Source organism: Alligator mississippiensis, chromosome 14 (genome assembly GCF_030867095.1).
Source record: "Alligator mississippiensis isolate rAllMis1 chromosome 14, rAllMis1, whole genome shotgun sequence".
In the NCBI taxonomy this organism is placed as follows: Eukaryota; Metazoa; Chordata; order Crocodylia; family Alligatoridae; genus Alligator; species Alligator mississippiensis.
Window position 1 is genome coordinate 28,395,822 of NC_081837.1, and position 17,712 is coordinate 28,413,533.

General features: G+C 49.2%; 1 protein-coding gene across 1 annotated transcript in view; it reads left to right on the forward strand.

Moving 5' to 3' along the window:
• The window catches only part of RNF43 (ring finger protein 43), a 75,626-nt gene that overhangs the window by 31,701 nt on the left and 26,213 nt on the right, over positions 1-17,712 (forward strand). Inside the window, exon 2 of the mRNA XM_006267924.4 lies at positions 9,302-9,424. Within this exon, the coding sequence (XP_006267986.3) occupies positions 9,302-9,424 (123 nt within the window). The remainder of the gene's footprint in view (positions 1-9,301; positions 9,425-17,712) is intronic.

Below are 17,712 nucleotides of genomic sequence, written 5' to 3' on the forward strand. Positions count from 1 at the left end.
GGGTGTCTATACATGTGCTCCGGGGGGGCGGCACTTTAATTACAGTGGCTCTGAGAGAAGGCAGGAAGAGAAATTAGCTCTGAGAGCCACCCTAATTAAAGCACCTGCAGTGTCATGTGTATTCAGCATCCCACACTTCAAAATGGCAGCAGGGGCACTTTAAATCTTGTTCAACGAGCTTTAGTTAAAGCTCCCCTGCCACCATTTTGAAATGCAGGAACACTGATACACGTGACACAGAGGCTGCTGCAGCATGCTAATTAGCACACTCCAGCAGACTCAATTAATCAAGTCTGCTGTGACGCATGCTAATTAGCACGCATCGGAGCAGAGGTCCATCACATGTATAGGTGCCTCTTGAGACCTTCAGGACTATGGGAATCCCTGGGATCTGCCACTCAATTCCCCCAGAAACAGCTGAATGTTACAATGTGAAGAATGAGAGAAAAGAGGCCCAGGAGGCTGTGACCAGAGACCCTGTGGACAAGGCAAGTGATTGCCACAGCTCCAAACCTGACAAGAAACATAAATATTCCCTTGCTACACACACTAAAGCAACTCCCCAACCCATGCCCCCTTCCCCCTGATAAAACAGGGCTGTTGAAATCTCCTGCCATTCCCTCCTGTGGCTCTGCTCCCTTCACCGTCAGGCTGGTTGTCTTCTTATATAAAGGTTTTATACACAGGGTACTTAAAAGAAGTTTTGATATGATGTTTAACCTGGTTTGACACTGGAATAACTGACAAAAACCTACCTGGCATCCCACTGCAGTCACTTTCCCAGATGTAGAGTCCCTCAGGACCCTCTTGGCCACAGGATGGCCATGTCCAGCCTGAAAAGGCCTCTTTCTGCCTTTTCTCCTAAGGTCCAGAGCAGGATGCCAGAGATTCCCTGCCTCCCTCACTGATCCTTAACTCTGCCCAGCTGCTGTCTCATTCTCCGGATCCTAAGGAAAATGTTTTCTGGCACCCAGCAAACTGAGCTCATTGGAAAAATCTGCTTGTACAGGAGCAGTGTAATCCCAGTCTAGCGTGCAAGAATGAGTCCTCAGCCTTGTCACCTGCCTGAGTACCTAAATGGGAAATGCTGCTAACTAGTGCAGCTAGGCATGGGGACAGTCATAAAAACTGGAAGCCAGTTTTCTGGGACTCTTCTACACTGGTCTGGCCAGCTGGCTTGCTTCTTTGCAAGGTTCTCCACCTTAGGAGGAAAAACCTGCAGCATCCTTATAGGCTCGGCAGTGCGACACTGGCTAACACTATGGAAGAAAGCATCTTGGGGGTCATCATTGACCACAAGATGAACATGAGCCTGCAATGTGATGCTGCGGCTAGTAAAGCGACCAAAACACTGGCTTGCATCCATAGATGCTTCTCAAGCAAATCCCGGGACGTCATTCTCCCATTGTACTCAGCTTTGGTGAGGCCGCAGCTGGAGTACTGCGTCCAGTTTTGGGCTCCACAATTCAAAAAGGATGTGGAGAAGCTTGAGAGAGTCCAAAGAAGAGCCACGCGCATGATCAGAGGTCAGGAAAACAGACCTTATGATGAGAGGCTAAGAGCCATGGGGCTCTTTAGCTTGGAAAAGCACAGGCTCAGGGGTGATCTGATGCCTGCCTATAAGTTTATCAGGAGTGACCACCAGTAGCTGGGGGAACGTTTGTTCACCAGAGCGCCCCAAGGGATGACGAGGTCGAATGGTTATAAACTACTGCAAGACCGTTTCAGGCTGGACATAAGGAAGAATTTCTTTACTGTCCGAGCCCCCAAGATCTAGAATAGCCTGCCATTGGAGGTGGTTCAAGCACCTACGTTGAACATCTTCAAGAGAAAATTGGATATTTATCTTGCTGGGATCCTATGACCCCAGCTGACTTTCTGCCCTTCGGGCAGGGGGCTGGACTCGATGATCTTTCGAGGTTCCTTCCAGCCCTAATGTCTATGAAATCTATGAAATTTCACTGTGGGGATCTGGCTGGTTGTGACCCAGGTTGCCCACGCAGGGTCAGACATTCTTGCACACCTTGATGACCACTTGCTTATGTGCACAGCTTGTGTTGGGGCATCTCACCAGTGTGAGGAAGGAGCTGAGCCTGGACGATACCACCATTTCTTTGCTTCTGCTGCTGTTCTCACGTTGACCTGCTCTGCCTGGCATGTCCCAGGAGCCGCTCGGTGCTGGTGCAATCATGTCAAGCACACATGGCATGCCAGGGAGGTAAGAAATGTTCAGTGCAAACTGTTTTTGCTTGGCAAGAGAGGGGCAGAAGACCAGACCTCAGGAGACTAGTCACAAGAGAGAGAGAAAAAGTTTTAATTTTCATAAGCATGACTTCTACACCAGCAGCAATTCTGGCTGTATTCTTACTGATTACTCCATCTCTTCTGCTAGGGAATCACATCCCCCTCCCCCCCCCCCCCCCCGGCTCCTCAGGGAGCCGGAGAAGCATGTGTCAGCTCAGAGTTTGTCATCATCCTCCTTATTGATGGGTTGGAATTGCATTTGTACACAACCAGTGCACAGTGCAGTACCCAAGGAGCTCACAGTCCAAGGAAGCTTGCAGTCCCACCAGTTATGCCTAGAATAGGGCCAAGTCACAGCTCCTGGAAGGTGCGTTAACATCTTTCAAAGTCAAGGTGGTCAGTGATGAAGTCTGCCTTCCAACCTCACTTGCCACTTGGAGTTAGAAGGGTGCCTCACCTAGGAAATGCCTTCGTAAGGGCTGCCTGGGGCACAGCAATGCACGTTCCCTCCACAGAGAAAGGAACTCCGGAGCTCACAGCTGCCAAATGCTTGCCACCCCGGCCCCAAATGTTCCCACACACTTTTCTGAGGTCTGTGCTCTCTGTGGTTCAGTGCTGGAAAAGTTCCTTGTGGCTCAGCCCCACTGCACACAGAGGCGGCCCTGCCATGGAGAATTAAGTAAATTTAGATTGCTCTCCTTCACTCTGGCTTTGGGAGAACTGGGACTCCTCCAGTGTGTTTTGCTCAAAATTTACTCAACATTGCTCTCGGCCTTAACATTTCCTGTCTAGTGACGATATCAAAGGATGAGAACAGATCTCTGCGGGGAGGTCTGAGCAGGCAAGCATGGTGCTCAAAGGTGCATTATTAAGAATTATATGGCTGTTCATTGTATGGATATCTCCTCCACAAATGGGATGGCATGTATCACAACTTTATCCCACCTCAGGCCACGTTATAATTTGGCATTTTGTACTCCGTGTTCCTTCCAGGCAAATAATTTATCATTGCTCAGGGATACATTTACCATTTGTTTAAGGATAACTGATGCTAATGCTGGTGTTATGCTGTTATTGCCAACTCCCACTGTTTTACTGAACATCTTATGATATGTTGCGTCTCCCCTGAAGCATCAGCTCACAGAGCCTTGTGATTTCCTAAGAATCCTGGGTTTCATTTTTTTTTTTAAGTCAGGGTCTTGCCTTCCTTGTTGAGAAGAAAAAAAAATTGAAAACACAATGTCAACCCCTCATGAACAGACCCCAAATGCCTTGCTTCAGATCCTTTGGAAGCCACTTTCCTGATCTGAGCAACCTGACTCATGATTTTTTTTAATTCCTTAGGCTGGCAGCACTTTCAAACATTCAGAATTGGCAAGGGTTTTTATCACGGCAAAGCACAGTCTCAACAGATAGAAATTCCTCCATGACTAAGAGCAGCATTCATTGCACTTCACTTATGAATATAAGGATATGATCAAAGGGCCAAGCCTCTGTTGTTAGTTACCCTGCTGGGGAACTGCCGTAATTCCAGTGGGATCACCAGACTCACACGTGGCTGCTTGAGAGCAGAATGTTGCCCTTAGTTTGCAGTGTTTACAGGGATGATAATGAAGCCTTTGATCTTCAGCAGGAAACTCCACCTTGCTGAGTTTCAAGCATGGCTTCTAGGGATCTTCATTCCAGCGCACAGCAATTGTGCAGGAGGGGCACTGGGCTGATGAACCACATGGGTTAATCCAGAGATTGCTGTTGCTGTGCCCCTTCTGATCTCTCTGAAATCTGTTTCTCTCTGCCTGGCCCTATAAAATTACATCAGAAACACATAACAAAGGAGCAGTTGTGCAGACTACGAACCTGCCCTGGCTTCTTTGCTGAGGCACAACCTCCTTAGTTCCTCAGACAAAGCTGTGGGGAACTCCTGCTGGCTCAAAGCTCTTCATTTTCCAGGTGTTTTCCCATGGCCTGAGAATGGTGCTGGCGGGCAGTGGTTTCACTGGGAGCACTGGAGCACATTCAGGACAGCTGGGGTCCTGCCTGTAATCCCACAGCAGGGTGGGACAGCTCCTCTGCATTGCCTTCTAACTGTGAATCTGATTTGGTAACAGACCAGATGTGTGGGCCTTGGCTTTTAGACAAACAGCTGTGTGCCGAGGCACCCGCCTGCTGGAGGCTATAAGAACAGAGTAGACTGGGCCAAACTTTGGGCACAACAAAGAGGCCGTCAGAGATTCACAGGGGCCTGAAGGAAACCAGGCCCGTTATCTAGAACAAGCCAACACCTCACTCACTCTGCTACTGCTGCTGCTCTGGCATTTGTCACATGGGGCGAGTGCTTCCTTTTTCAGATCCCTCAGGACACATGGGATAATTGATCTTCCCCAGTCCCTTGCCAGAAAGAGCAATGAGGCTTGAATTACAGATGGGAAGGGTGAGAAGTGAGTGATTTGCCAGAGACCCAGTTTCTGTTTTCCACTGTTCATGATTCAGTCCCTCTTGGGACCTCAACTGAAGTACCTCGTCCCAACCCTCTCCTTACTCTAGAGGTGTTACTGTAAGCAGGTCACTTGCCCTACTTCCTGATCTATAGGAGTTGGCTCTGACTCCAGGATCTCCAGTCAGTTTATTTTACACCTTTCCCCACAGTAAATGCAGCAAACAAAGAAACAAGCCAGCAAACAAAACAAAAAAACAAAAACCTGCTGTCTTCCTGCTGACCTTTAAAGATTAAGGTTGCCTCTCTGCTTCTCCCTCAACATTAAAATCTTTTCTCCCCTTTGCACTTTGCTCTTGTGTGGAGCTTTGTAGCTCCCCCTCCTTACCTGGTCATCAGTTTCAGCGGGGATCCAACCTGCTAGCCAAAACACTAGTAGTTGTTGGCCACCTGAAGCTGGATTTCAAGTCGCTGAAGGCCGAGCACCTCTATACACATCCACCCCTTCAACAGTGGGTCTGAGTTCCACTCTTCCATGTTTAAGCCCCCCTTGCTATCCCAGGAGAGGAAATCTGCATTCACATGTGCTGCTCCAGCTCAGTGACAGATAGAAAAGACATAGTTGCAGGGCTGGAAACTCCTAAGTCAACCTAGGGTTGGCCTCCCACATGGCATGAAGCCATGTTAGTGGGCCATAGTCAGTGGTAAAGATGAAGGGGTCCCCAGGAGGTAACTGCCCACTTAATTGCAAGGTTTTCCTTCTCAATGACCACACATTTTTGCTTCTGGGGAAGAAGTTTCCTACTGAGATAAAAGAATTTTTTGAGGATGCCATGTTTCCCATCCTCAAACCCTTGGGAAAGCACAGCCCTCAAGCCCTATTCAGAAATGTTAATCTGTAACACAAGTTCTCATGTGAAATCTGGCTTGTGCAGCAACACTAGGGCACTACAGAGGAGCTGTTTTACTGTCCCAAAAGCCTCCACACACTCTGCACACTTATTGTACCTTCCCAGGTGCCCCTTCCCAAAGTAGATCTGCCAAAGGCACTCTAATAGCTGAAAACTGCCGGACGAAACATCTACAATATCCCACCAGTCTGAGGAATGACTTTATCTGTTGTTTTGTTGAGGGTACTGGGGATTCCTTACTTTGTCCGCTAGGGGTTTAATCATCCCATTTCCTAGGATATTCCCTAGGTCTATGGTCTCTACACTCAAGCCAGTATTTACCTGGGTAGTTTGTGAGGCTGTAAGTGAATGCAGCGCTGCTTTCACCTGCTTGATGTGCTTGTTGCAGGCACCAGTGAATATTGCTGCAGCATCCAGGCATGCAGCTGTATATGTTGTGTATTGTCAGAGTGTTTTACCCATGAAGTATTGAAAAGTAGCAGGTGTGCCATGGAGTCTAAAAGGCAGGATTCGAAACTGTTGGAGACCCCACAGTGTTGCAAATTTGCAAATGCTATAATCTTTGAGTACTCTGGGACTAATGCAGGGGTGGGCAATTATTTGGTGAACTATTGTGGGAGGGGGGTGGGTTGTGGCCTGGTTAGGAGGGGACTCTACCCAACCAACCGGTGTGGCAGAGGGTGGGGGGAAGGGAGGCGGAATTGGTCCTATCTGGTCCACCCCGCACCCACCACTGGGGGTGCTGGACAGAGCAAATGGACTGGTGGGGTCTCCCTGGAGACCAGCCTGGACCCCACAGGCAGGGCATGCTCAGCTGGGCAGATGGGATGTGGCCGCGGGCAGTTGGGGAGCAGTGTCCAGGAGTGGGACAGGCAGGTGCGGCTGGGGCCAGGGTCGTGGGATAGTGACAATGCAGGATTGGGGCCCAGGGCAGAGCCATGATCTGCTCCCTGCATATTCCTGCCACAGGCAGGGATGTGTGGGGAGCAGATCATGGTTCTGCCCCGGGCCTCAGCCCTACACTGTCACAGCCCTGCAATCACAGCCCCAGCTCCCATCTGCCTGTCCCACTCCTGGACACTGCTGTCCGCTCGCCCACCTGCAGCCCCATCCCATCCACCCAGCTGAGCACACCCCCACTTTCCAGGCCACTTTCCATGGAGACCCTGCCTGCCTGCCTATTCTGTCCATTGCCCCCAGCTGGGCAGAGAGTCTGGCTGCTGCACCACCTCCACCCCACCGCGTGCCCAGGGACATTGAGACTGGCCTCATGCGCTACAGCCCAGGTTGCCCCCATGCCTGGGCCAGAGGGACCCACCACAGGCCCGATAAAATCCCTTGATGGTTTGGATCTGGCCAGCAGACCGTATTTGGATCACCCCTGGGCTGATGGGATTTGCCAACATCCTTTTGTCAAATCCAGTGTGGTAATTTCTTAGTAATTCAAGCATTTTGTTTATACAGCGCATTGAGGATGCATCAAAATTTGAGACTGTATTTACTTTTCAAAAATAAATACCAAAATGAATGGTTTGGTTCAGCTTTGGCATGTGCAAAATTGGTCTACTCCATTCACAAGTATATTTTTCTATCATCCACAATTCAAGCATAATTTGAACCTCCAGGCATTTGTGCCCATTAGACATACCAGAATTCATAAATATCTCTTTTGAGTGGATAACCCCAGTTTAAGGACAATCTGGTGCTCCAGTAGAGTGGTTTTCCTGTGACTTTTTATGCACCAGTTGCAGCTCATAGTCACCTGCCCAAACTGATGTAGGACTTCAAACGAGCCCTGCCATTTAGCTAATGGAAGAGAGGAGTAGCAGCACCCAGTTGCCAGGTTTGTAAATCCACAACTTGGCATTTTTGGTGAGGGTTCCTACTAAATCTAATCTCTCTCACAGTCTGAGGACTGTAATAAGGCAGCATGGCCCATTTAGTGGGAGCAGATATCCTGTGGTAGAAGCCCAGCTGTAGCAGTTAGCTAGTTAAGGGCTGTGTCTACACAAGACACTGACTGCACAGTAGCTCGTTACTACTGCACAGTAGCCTTGCATGGCACAAAGTGTGATGCAACACTACTGTGCAGTAGTAGCGAGCTACCGCTCAGTCAGCATCACCTAAAAGCCATTTGGCGATGCTACTGTGTAGTAAATTTGGTTACTGTGCAGTCATTTAGTACTTGTGCATACAAGCACTAAATGACTGTGGGGTACCAACTGTGCAGTCACTGTCTAGTGTAGATGCAGCCAGGGACTACTTACTGGCAGTTAAAAATCCCAGAGAGAGAGCAGGGAAAGAGAGGAAGGGGGAAGAAGTGGTCTACAAGCAGGCGGTGCACTGGAACCCAGAGATTGCCACCAGGAAGGGGCTAGAGCAAAAGGGCCTCTCCTGGAGCTCAAAGAATGGCTCCAAATGTCAGTTTGCTTATTTGTGTGTGGGAGCAAGGGCTGTGTTTATGTTCAAAGGATCAATTTAAGATCTCTCTCTGGGCAAAGACACACTTGGAGGTTGCAGACTCACTAACCCACTTGCATGAGCAAGAGGATGTGGGCAGCCTTAGCTGTCTGCCATTAGAATGGCCCCTGGAAGCACATTGAAGTGGATGGAGGAGCTGCAGCAGAAACAACAATAAGCCTTCCAACAGAGCAGCAAGTGTTTCAGCAGCTCCAGATTCAACAGCAGCAGTTTCAGGAAAAAGGGCAGAGGAGCCATAATACTTCATGTTTTGGATGCTGGAACAGGTGAAGTCCAGCATGGGGGGGGGGCCTCCCCTAACCCAGTCAGAGGGGGCTGGAATGCTTTAAAAAATGGGGCCTGATGACAAGCCCAAAGCATTTTTAGAGATGCTCAAGTGGGTAGCCAGGACATATTAATGGCCCTGGGATCAGTGGGCTACCCAGCTAGTGCCCTACCTAACCAGGGAAGCTCAAGCAGCCTATGCGCCTGGTGACTGAGGCTGCATGCAGTTATGACACCTTAAAGCCTGCCATTTTAGGTCACAGAGGAGGCATATAGATGTCAGTTCTGGACAAAGCCATTTCACCCACACTCTCAACCCCAAGCAGAGGCACAGTGCCTTAAAAGATTTATGCACCTGGTGGCTGAAACCAGAATCCAGGTTGTCCAGGAAAATAATGGAATTGGTAACAGTGGTACAGTTTAGACAAATACTGGCTGTGGGGACCTGGAAGTAGGTCTGTAGATACCAGGTTATAGCCCTTAAGGAGGCAGTCTGCCTCACTGAGGCTGATTTGAGTCTTCAGCTGTGCAAAAAGGGACAGGCCCTCTAAAGCTAAGGAAATACAGTCGTGGCTTGTGAGTCACTGGGTGGAGGTCGTACAACTGGCCCAGGAGTTATACTTCCTGAAACAGCAAAGGTGGGCTCAAGCAACACTGGGCCATTGAGGCAGGGCTGGAAGAGGATCACCACCAGGAAATGGTACTAGACTGAAGAAAAGGGGAGTCATCAGTCTGTTTTTTGTCTGGCCAGTCCAGTCACACTGGCACCAGGATTGCCCACTCATGGACTGTAGTTATGTCCATTTTGGGATCTCCAAGGTCCCTATAGTCATCCTAGGGATTTAGTGCTATGTCCTGGCACTAGCTGGATGGCTGCAATGTTTACAAGAAGAACCTGAACAGTCTCTCATGGAGCTTGAACCTCTGAGCCCTGTGGTCTGACCTTTTTCTGTCTTTGTTCCCTCAGTTCCACCCGTTGTCCTTGTGTAACACCAGTGAGGACGAGCACACGGAGTCAGGATTCATCACGATTGTCAAGCTGGAACGACCAGATCGCGATCTCCACCCATGCCTATCACTGGCCAACAAGGTACATGTGGCAGCACCCCCTGGGGAATGGCCTGGCCTATGAGGCTACAGGACAGACAGGAGGGGTCACTGTGTCCCTAGAGGGTTTCTGTGCCAGTCTCTGTTCCTGCAGGAGGGACTCGGCATGGTCTCTGTTTTCTGTGGATTCAGCTCTTTTCTTATAGAAGGGGCCATCTGACCTCCGCAGCTGTACATCATAGCCTTCATAGCATCCTTCCCCAGCATCACAGGCTCCTGCCTAAGAAAGTCCACTCCATCCCTCAGCTGAGTGCCTCCCATGGCTTTACTTCCCGCTGTGCTCTCCTGAGCTCTCCTGCTGGTTATGGTGTTATGCTGCTAAGCCAGAGTTGCCAAAGCAAAGATTTACATTTATCTTGTGACCTGAATAAAGTGTGGTCCAGTAGAAAACATAATCTGTGACCATATAATTAAAGATGGTATTATAATACTTGAATCTAGCAGAGGCAGACTCTAGAATAACCAACCAGCTGGCACCTGAAGTCAGACAAATTCAAATTAGAAATGAAACACGCATTTTGAACAGTAAGGGTAATTAGCCACTGGAACCAACTACGAAGGGAAGGGTAAATTCTCTTGTCTTTTGATGTCTTCAAATCAGGACTGGATGTCTCTCTGGAAGATTTAGCCAAGCACAAATTATTGGGATCTGTGTAAAACTCTTTCATACAAAAGAAGTCAGACTGCCATACAAACCATAATGGTCAGTTCTGGCCTTCAAAGTCTGTGTCTGTAATGACAGCAGCCACATAAGAAGGGAGAGTTAAATATGAATGTAGGAGCCCAACATTAGCTCTTTCTTGTTTTTAGATTTTAGTTTTATTTTTAATACCTCATTTTATAATCTTGATTTATTCTTATCATAGGTTTTTGTATGACGTTTATTATTGTTAATTGTAGGCATTAAATGTATTAATATGTTTAAACTACATATATAAATGTACATAAAACTATAAATACATATATGTATTTACTTAAGGTCTGGATTAGGGGTGTTCATCCCCAGCCTGTGGACCCGATCTGGCCTGCAGAGCCATTCTATATGGCTTGTAGGGGTCCCCACAGGTCCCAAACTTGGGTGGCATGGGGTGGAGGCAGCAGTTGCTGCTCCCCCGCTGCCAAATTACAGGACTTGTGGGGATCCCTTTGGGATGCTCAGTCAGCATACAGAAATGGACCAGACCTGATCTGGGCACACACAGACTGGCTGAAGATAGTGCAGGGCCCCAGTTTGGCTGTACAGGCCCCAGGGAGTTGGTATGAGGTCCCAATCTGGCAGTGACAGGCAGAAAGGCAGTGCAGGGCTCCAAGCAGGGCTGAAGGAGGCATGGGGTCCTAACCCACATGGCAGCATGGGACCAAGGGAGGCAGTGCAGGGCCTGAGACTGGCATGTGGGGCTTGATCCAGCCCTGTACCACTCGTTTGGCCTGCAGCACCAAAAGGTTAAGCACCACTCGTCTATACAGTTTCTTGTTTTACATATAACCATTGGCACAGCTTCCCTGGACAGGCTGCAGAATCTGTCACTGGAAGTTTTCAACTTCAGGATAGACAAACATTTGTCTTGTTGATTTAGACAGGGATTATCCTGCTCTGAGCAGCAGAATGTACTAGGTGAACTCTTGAGGTTTCTTACAAACCTATCTTTCTTTGATTCTAGCTTTTAAATACAGCATTACAGGCAGGCTTGTTTCTTTTTGGGATGGCTATGATACACCCAGCCAGTGCATCCTCTGAGAGCTACTGCCTGATTTCAGCTATCCTGGGGAGCGGTAGCTGCACACTAGTAAGTGATGCAGGTTTTCACAGTTGTGGTCTGTCCCCATTCAATGCCATTCAGGTGGGCTTTGGTTCCTCTTCTGTACAATGGTGGTAACAGCCCTGTGATTGAGGGTGCTGTGTGGACAGTTCAGTGATCTTTGTAAGTCAGAGAATATAAAGATGGTATATGGTGTGGTCTTGGTTGCCAGATAAGTGCTTTCTCTGAAAGCTAAGTTCAGCACTTGTTGCTGAGTACTATACACATCACCAATGGCATTTGCTGGGCCTTGGGCAATGAACAATATTTACACTGCATGGTGGTCAGTTTGGGAAAGGTTGAGCAGCAGTGTTGGACTTCGCAGCCCCACACAAATCTCTGACTGATCTTTTGTCTGTCTTATGCAACATAACTGAAGCAAATGCAGCCCTTGCATCTTTAGTATTCACAGGCCCCGGGGTAACTGTAGCACCCCAGATATATTCACTTGCATTGGTAAACATTGCTTTGCTTCCAGGACTGAAGTCAAGAAAGGCTTGACTTTTCCCAAGATCCTGCTTCACCAGCAAAATGTGATTCTCACATACACTATCCTTCCACTTGCAGTGTGCCCTGCCTGAAAATGCCCACCTAACACATATCACATATACTTAGGAATGCACCCCACCCCAGCACACCCACAATGGCTTTCAGGAGTTGAGGCCTTAGTCTCTTTCCCCTTTCCACTGTACCAGCAAAGATAACATCACTAGGCACCACTTATACCACATCTTCCTGCCTCCCTCAGTCCTTGCACAGACTTCTGCTCTCCCTCTACCATAATCTTGAGGGCTCTGATGAACTCCTGCCCCACTGCATGGAACATCTCTATACTCTCTGCTCCCCCCAAGCTTATTTCCTACCCATTTCCTTCATCTTTCTTGCACTCTAGACTCCTTGCCTTCTTCCGTGCTGCTTGTTAGGCTTGGAACAGCCTCCTGCTCTTGATCTAACAAGCTGCTACTCACACCACTTCTACAACTCACCTCAGGATACTCCCTTGCTCCATGTGGTATTTAGTGCATACAAGCCACACCTCACAGGATGCTAGAGCCCTTTTGTATCCTATCAGCTCATGCAGTTGGAATAGGGGACGCTCGCTTTTCCGGTTAATGTTTCCTGTGGTAGAGTTCTGCATCTCTAATTGCAGCCCTATATAAATGATGATAAGAATAGCCATTTGTAGAATCTTATCATAACCTGCACCTTAGCTGTCAACTAGCCAGCCTGTGCACAGTCACCCCTTTCAGGCTTGCCCTGTGAGTCACACCTCCCAGCCACCAGACTGCTTCTGCTGCTCTTCAGTGCATTTAACTGGGCAGGTCTCATTGAGGTGTCCTACACTGAAAACCTAGCCAAGAGGATTGAGAGGCGCAGGTAGAGATCACTACAGAGCTAGACACATGCTACAGGGAATTATTCAAAACTATTATTCTGCATGAATGTTTACAGCTCTTGGGGTTGGTTGCTTTCTGAGCCACTGAGTGAACTTTCAATTGCAAGGACAGTTGCCAGAAAACCAAAGTCTCTTGCCTTCTCCCACTCAGATATATTTGTATTTGTACCCAAAATGTGTAAAAATATTTGTCATTCAACCAGGGAAGTCAGCAGTGCCCCGGGGCTAACAGGACTGATTATGCCAGAGTGAGGATTCCAGGGAGAAGCAGTAGCCAAGAGTTTGTAAGCAGCCTGTTTGCACTTTGGAAAAGAGCAACTTTTATCCTGGAAGCAGCCTGTTATGCACAGTTTTTCAAGCAGAGTTTCTGCTTGCTTGTTCCCTCTACCTTCTGTGTCTTTAATAATCCTGGTAAAACTGTTCACCACTTAGCACACACGAGCTGTTTCCTAATGTGTGGAATTCATTACCTGAAAGTCCTGTTTGTTTTCAGAGACTGGTAAACTGAGAGGATCCTTTGATCCCAGACATGACTCTGCTCCCTTGATCCCTGAGCTTCTGATTCCACCACCCAGCTTCCCAATCTGGTTCAACCAAGTCCTTGAGCATCAGTCTCCTCACTCATCCAGAGCCTTCAACCCTAATCCCCGATCCCCTGTCCTCTAATTTACCATCCTCATTCCTAACCTTACTTTTAGCTCCAACCTCTAGGGCCCTAGGCCACTGGCTCAGAGCCCCCATGTTGAGGGAGAGAGGAGAGGCAAAGAGAAAGCGGAGGTCAGGAGTTGTTTGCCTGGGCAGGATGAGGAGGGAGCTAAGCTTGCAGTCAGTGTATGATGTTCTCTTCTGGGTTGGGGAATGCCTCTTCCCTCAGGGCAGCTAGGGCTTTGGAGCGCTGCCTTTGATGTTACAGCTGGGAAGCTTTTGGTGCTGACCTCTGGCCCTCAGCTACAGGCAAGCTCTGTAATTGTGAAGCCTGCTGTAGCAAATCTGGCAGATACCTGCTTGCACATGCTCTCCCAAGGACACTCAGATCAAAGCATGCTGCATAAGTAAGATCATCCTGGCCCTGCACTTTGTTCTCCTTCCTTCCTTCCTTCCTTCCATCCTTCCTTCCTTCCTTCCACAAGAGGTAGCCATTAATTCCTTCCCTGCCAAAAGAGAGCACCAGGGTTGGCAGGGCTGAGAGAGGAATGGTGCCAAGAGGAGTTCATGGGGGTCAAAGACCACTAGGCAATAACCTCTGACTCCTGCTTTTGCACTTCTGTGAATGAGACATTCAGCAGTATGTCTGTCCTAGGTTGTGCACAATGAGCAGATGTGGCTCTCCTGGTGATACGGCTTGTGACTCCTAGTGGCCTAGCTAATGATCTGCCTGTAGGATGCAGGAAACTGCAGCAATCAGTTCTCTGAGATCTCAGCACAGATCCATGTTAAAGGTCCTATCTCTGTGAGGGACAGTGCCATGGGTGACTGGTGCTACCTTAGTCTGGGGTGGCACATGCCACATAGTCGGGGGGTGCCCCCAAGGCCGCTCTCGTCCCCATGGCTGATCGCACCAGACGGGAAGCAGCCGCGATGCTCCCACTCCCTGGCCTGCACTCACGGGGAGGGCACTGGGGCTTCCACCTGCCCCCTACCCCACCCGCCTATTGCCTAAATGGGGAGCACGGCCTGTCAGGGTGCACCTCCACTCTCAGGGGGTGCACATGCATCCCCTACATGTTGCCACTGGACAGTGCCATATATACAGCAGTATGTACTGAAGTTACAGGGTGTTTATACGGTGCAGGGAAAACATGATATGAAGGTTTATGTACAGTGAATGGTACAGTACATAGAGACATTGATAGGAATACAGTATATCAGGTTTTCTGTAGTGAGTGCAGGACAGTATAGAGAATTATATACAGTGAGACCTGTGAGGCTTATAGTGTCATATGTATTGCAGGCAAAACAATATATAAGCTTATGTATAGTGAGAAGACAGACAGCATGTGGAGTTACATATAGTGAGGGCAGTACAGTATATAGGATGGTGTGTAATGAGGGCAATATGATATAAACATCCCCAGGGCTTTTTATTTCCTTCTTCTCTTCCCATGGCCTCCAGGCCTTTCTTCCTTCTGCCAGCTTCTGTGGGGAGGAAGCCTGGAGCTGAATGAGGGCAGTGGTGGGAGCAGACAAGCATCCTGGTTGGCTTCCTTGTTTGCAGCATCCCCTGCATGGGAAGGAGAAGGGCTGCAGCATCAGGGTTTGGTACCCGGCCTACTTCCTTTCCTGCAGGCCTTAAGGCCACGCTGGTGAGTCAGTAGTTTGGAAGCAGCCTCTGCAATTGGCTGGTGTGGGAGAGTTCAGAAACCATTTAATTCCTTCTTGCTATTTTAAAACATCCCCATACAACTAAATTGAAGCCAAAATGGGCTGAGTGACCCATTCTGAAAGTCAGCCAGTGCTGAGAACAAGCCCAGCTCAAAGGCTTTGCTGGTGGACAGTCAGTGTGCTGCACTTCCCATCCCACTGCCAGTGGGCAAAACCCAAACTTTCTAAACCATGAGGTGGCTTCATGGGAATGGTCACTGCTGAAGGAAAGCTGTTTAACCAACAAAATCCCTGCACTGGATGATCCTCCAGCCACTGGGACAAATGCACCAGACCCTTCATGCCTGCCACTGGGCATGGAAACTTTCCATGTATTCCCAAGCTCCAACAAGAAAGGGAACAGAGGTGACCATGTGGTCAGCATGAGAAGCAAATGTTCCCTTCTTTCCCATCAGACAGCCAAATCTAAATCCATATGAGCACCCTGCTCACTCCTAAAAAACATCACATTTTGTGTTCACAACCTGAATATCCTGGCCAGTGGGACTGTCCCCCAAACCCTAGTGGGGTTCAAGTCTCCAGAGCTAAACCTGCAACACCAGGAAGGGAGTAGCCAATACAAATCACTGCCAAGGTGAGCGGGTACAGACTCCTGCTCAGAACTTCCCTGATAATAGATTCCTCACCACAGGGACGGGGAGACCAAGGTGGGTGCAGAATTAGAGTGCTGAGATCCTGATCTCACCGAGCCCTCTGTTCTATCTTGTCTCAGTTACTAGAGATAGCACCACCATCCCACCTGTTGGTTAGGCCTTGAATCTGGGTGTCTTCTTTGACTCAGACCCCACACATCCAGGCTATATCCAGATTTTGCAGATTCTGTGTAACATCCTGAAGACGCAGCCCTTCCTATCCCTCCACACCTACCAGGCTTCATCCCCTTGTGTCATCCTTTCTTTTGGCTTTGAGTGCGCTTTCACCTTGCTCATACCCATTCACATGGCAGCTACAGATCATGCGGTCTATTGTTTTGATGAACTTGCTCTACTGACTCTCCCGTCTCTGTCACATCAAACAGCAGCCCAGGATTCCAGCCCTGTTGGGCCCACTTATTATATTGTCAGATGAGCACCTTTGAGCACCTACTTCTTTGTAGTTCCTTGTGCTGGGGAGAAGCTCCCCGTAAACCTCCCTAAAGCCTCTTTGCTGCCCTCCTTCAAATCTCTCCTTTGCTGCAGTGCCAACAAAACTCTTGATGATGGTTAGGCCAATGATATGTTGAGACCTCTACCTGTCCTGATATCCAAAACTGTCCCATATTCCTCTGTGCTTCCCTTTCTGTCTGTATCCTTCTGCTGTCTTTTGTCTTATACTTCAGTTTGATCTCTCAGGGGCAGGATACATTTGTTTGGTTCTGTGTTTGCAGGTAACCTGTGGGGGGGCCCTGGTGCAGGCATGGGGATTGGAGAGCTGTGGTAATGCACATAGTGAATAAAAATCTCTCTATATAAAGGGCTTAGTCCATCTGTCTGTGTGTCTGTCTGTCCATACTGCTGTCGTGGGGTGTGGCTCCTGGTAGGGCGTTTCTCCAGCCAGTGCTGTGTCAAGAATCCCTGTCGCAAGTGACGGGCAGGGACAGAGCGCCACCACCCCGCACCACCACGGCCTCCCAGGTAGGGGGAGTGGCACAGAGCCAGACATGGAAGGGGGAGGTGGCACGTGGTTGTATGTGGAGCAGTGGCAGCATGGGGCAGCGGGTGGTGGCAGTGGCAAGCGTGCAGACTTCTCCCCCCCCGCTCGTGGGAAGCAGCAGCAGTGTGGGGTGGTGGGTGGGGGCACTTCATCCCCTCCTGCTTTCCCACTCACTCTTGACAGCCAATTTAGCAAGAATATTGGTGGGGACGGAGCACTGGGAGAGGGAGGCTGGCGCAAGGCCATACCCAGACCGGGGACGGTGGCATGGGGCCAGTTGCAAAGCAACGGTAGCACAGTGCAGTCGGTGGTAGCGGCGGCTGCCACATGCAAACTTCCCCCCCACCCCTGCTCCTGGGAGGCAATGGTGGTGTGGCACAGGATGGTCATTCATGACGGGCAGTTTGCTAGTAAAAATAATAAAGATACAAAAGTTGAGGCTGAAAGCAGAGTTTGAGCCCTGGGTTTTGCTGCCAGTTAAGTAGGAGAGTTTGAGTTTGAGTCAGTGCTGTGTGTCTGCCTTTCTGTCTCTCTCATTCTTGTTCCATGACACAAAGCAGGCAGGTCTCTGATGGTAGAGGTGCTGTGCAAATGCAGAACAAGTAGCTAGTCCTTGTCCCACAGAGCTTGCAGTCAGAACTTGAGACAAGAGGCTATAGAGGGACTCAGACACTGTGGAGCACTAGGAACCAAACCAGTACTGGCCACATGCCAGGCAGTGGGCTCAGCACTGAGCAACTCGGCCATTGGCAAGTGCCTTGGAGGACAGCTCTCAGAAGGGGCTTGAAGGAGTGTTTCTGGAGAACTCCTGGGGAACAGAGGGGCAGAAAGAGATGGTCTGAAAAGGGGCAGGTGAGCTAGGAAGACCAGGGCACCTCTGCCTCCCCAGATATCACATAAGAAACACTAACACATACATTCTGAGCAGCTCAAAGGAAGAGAGATGATTTTGCCTGTAGCACAGACAAGTCATGTCTGAGAATGTGCTGGTGGGTTTGGCTAAGCCTAGGAGGAGGAGAGGCGACTGATACAGCATCACAGTGTGGAGGAATCTGCACGCTT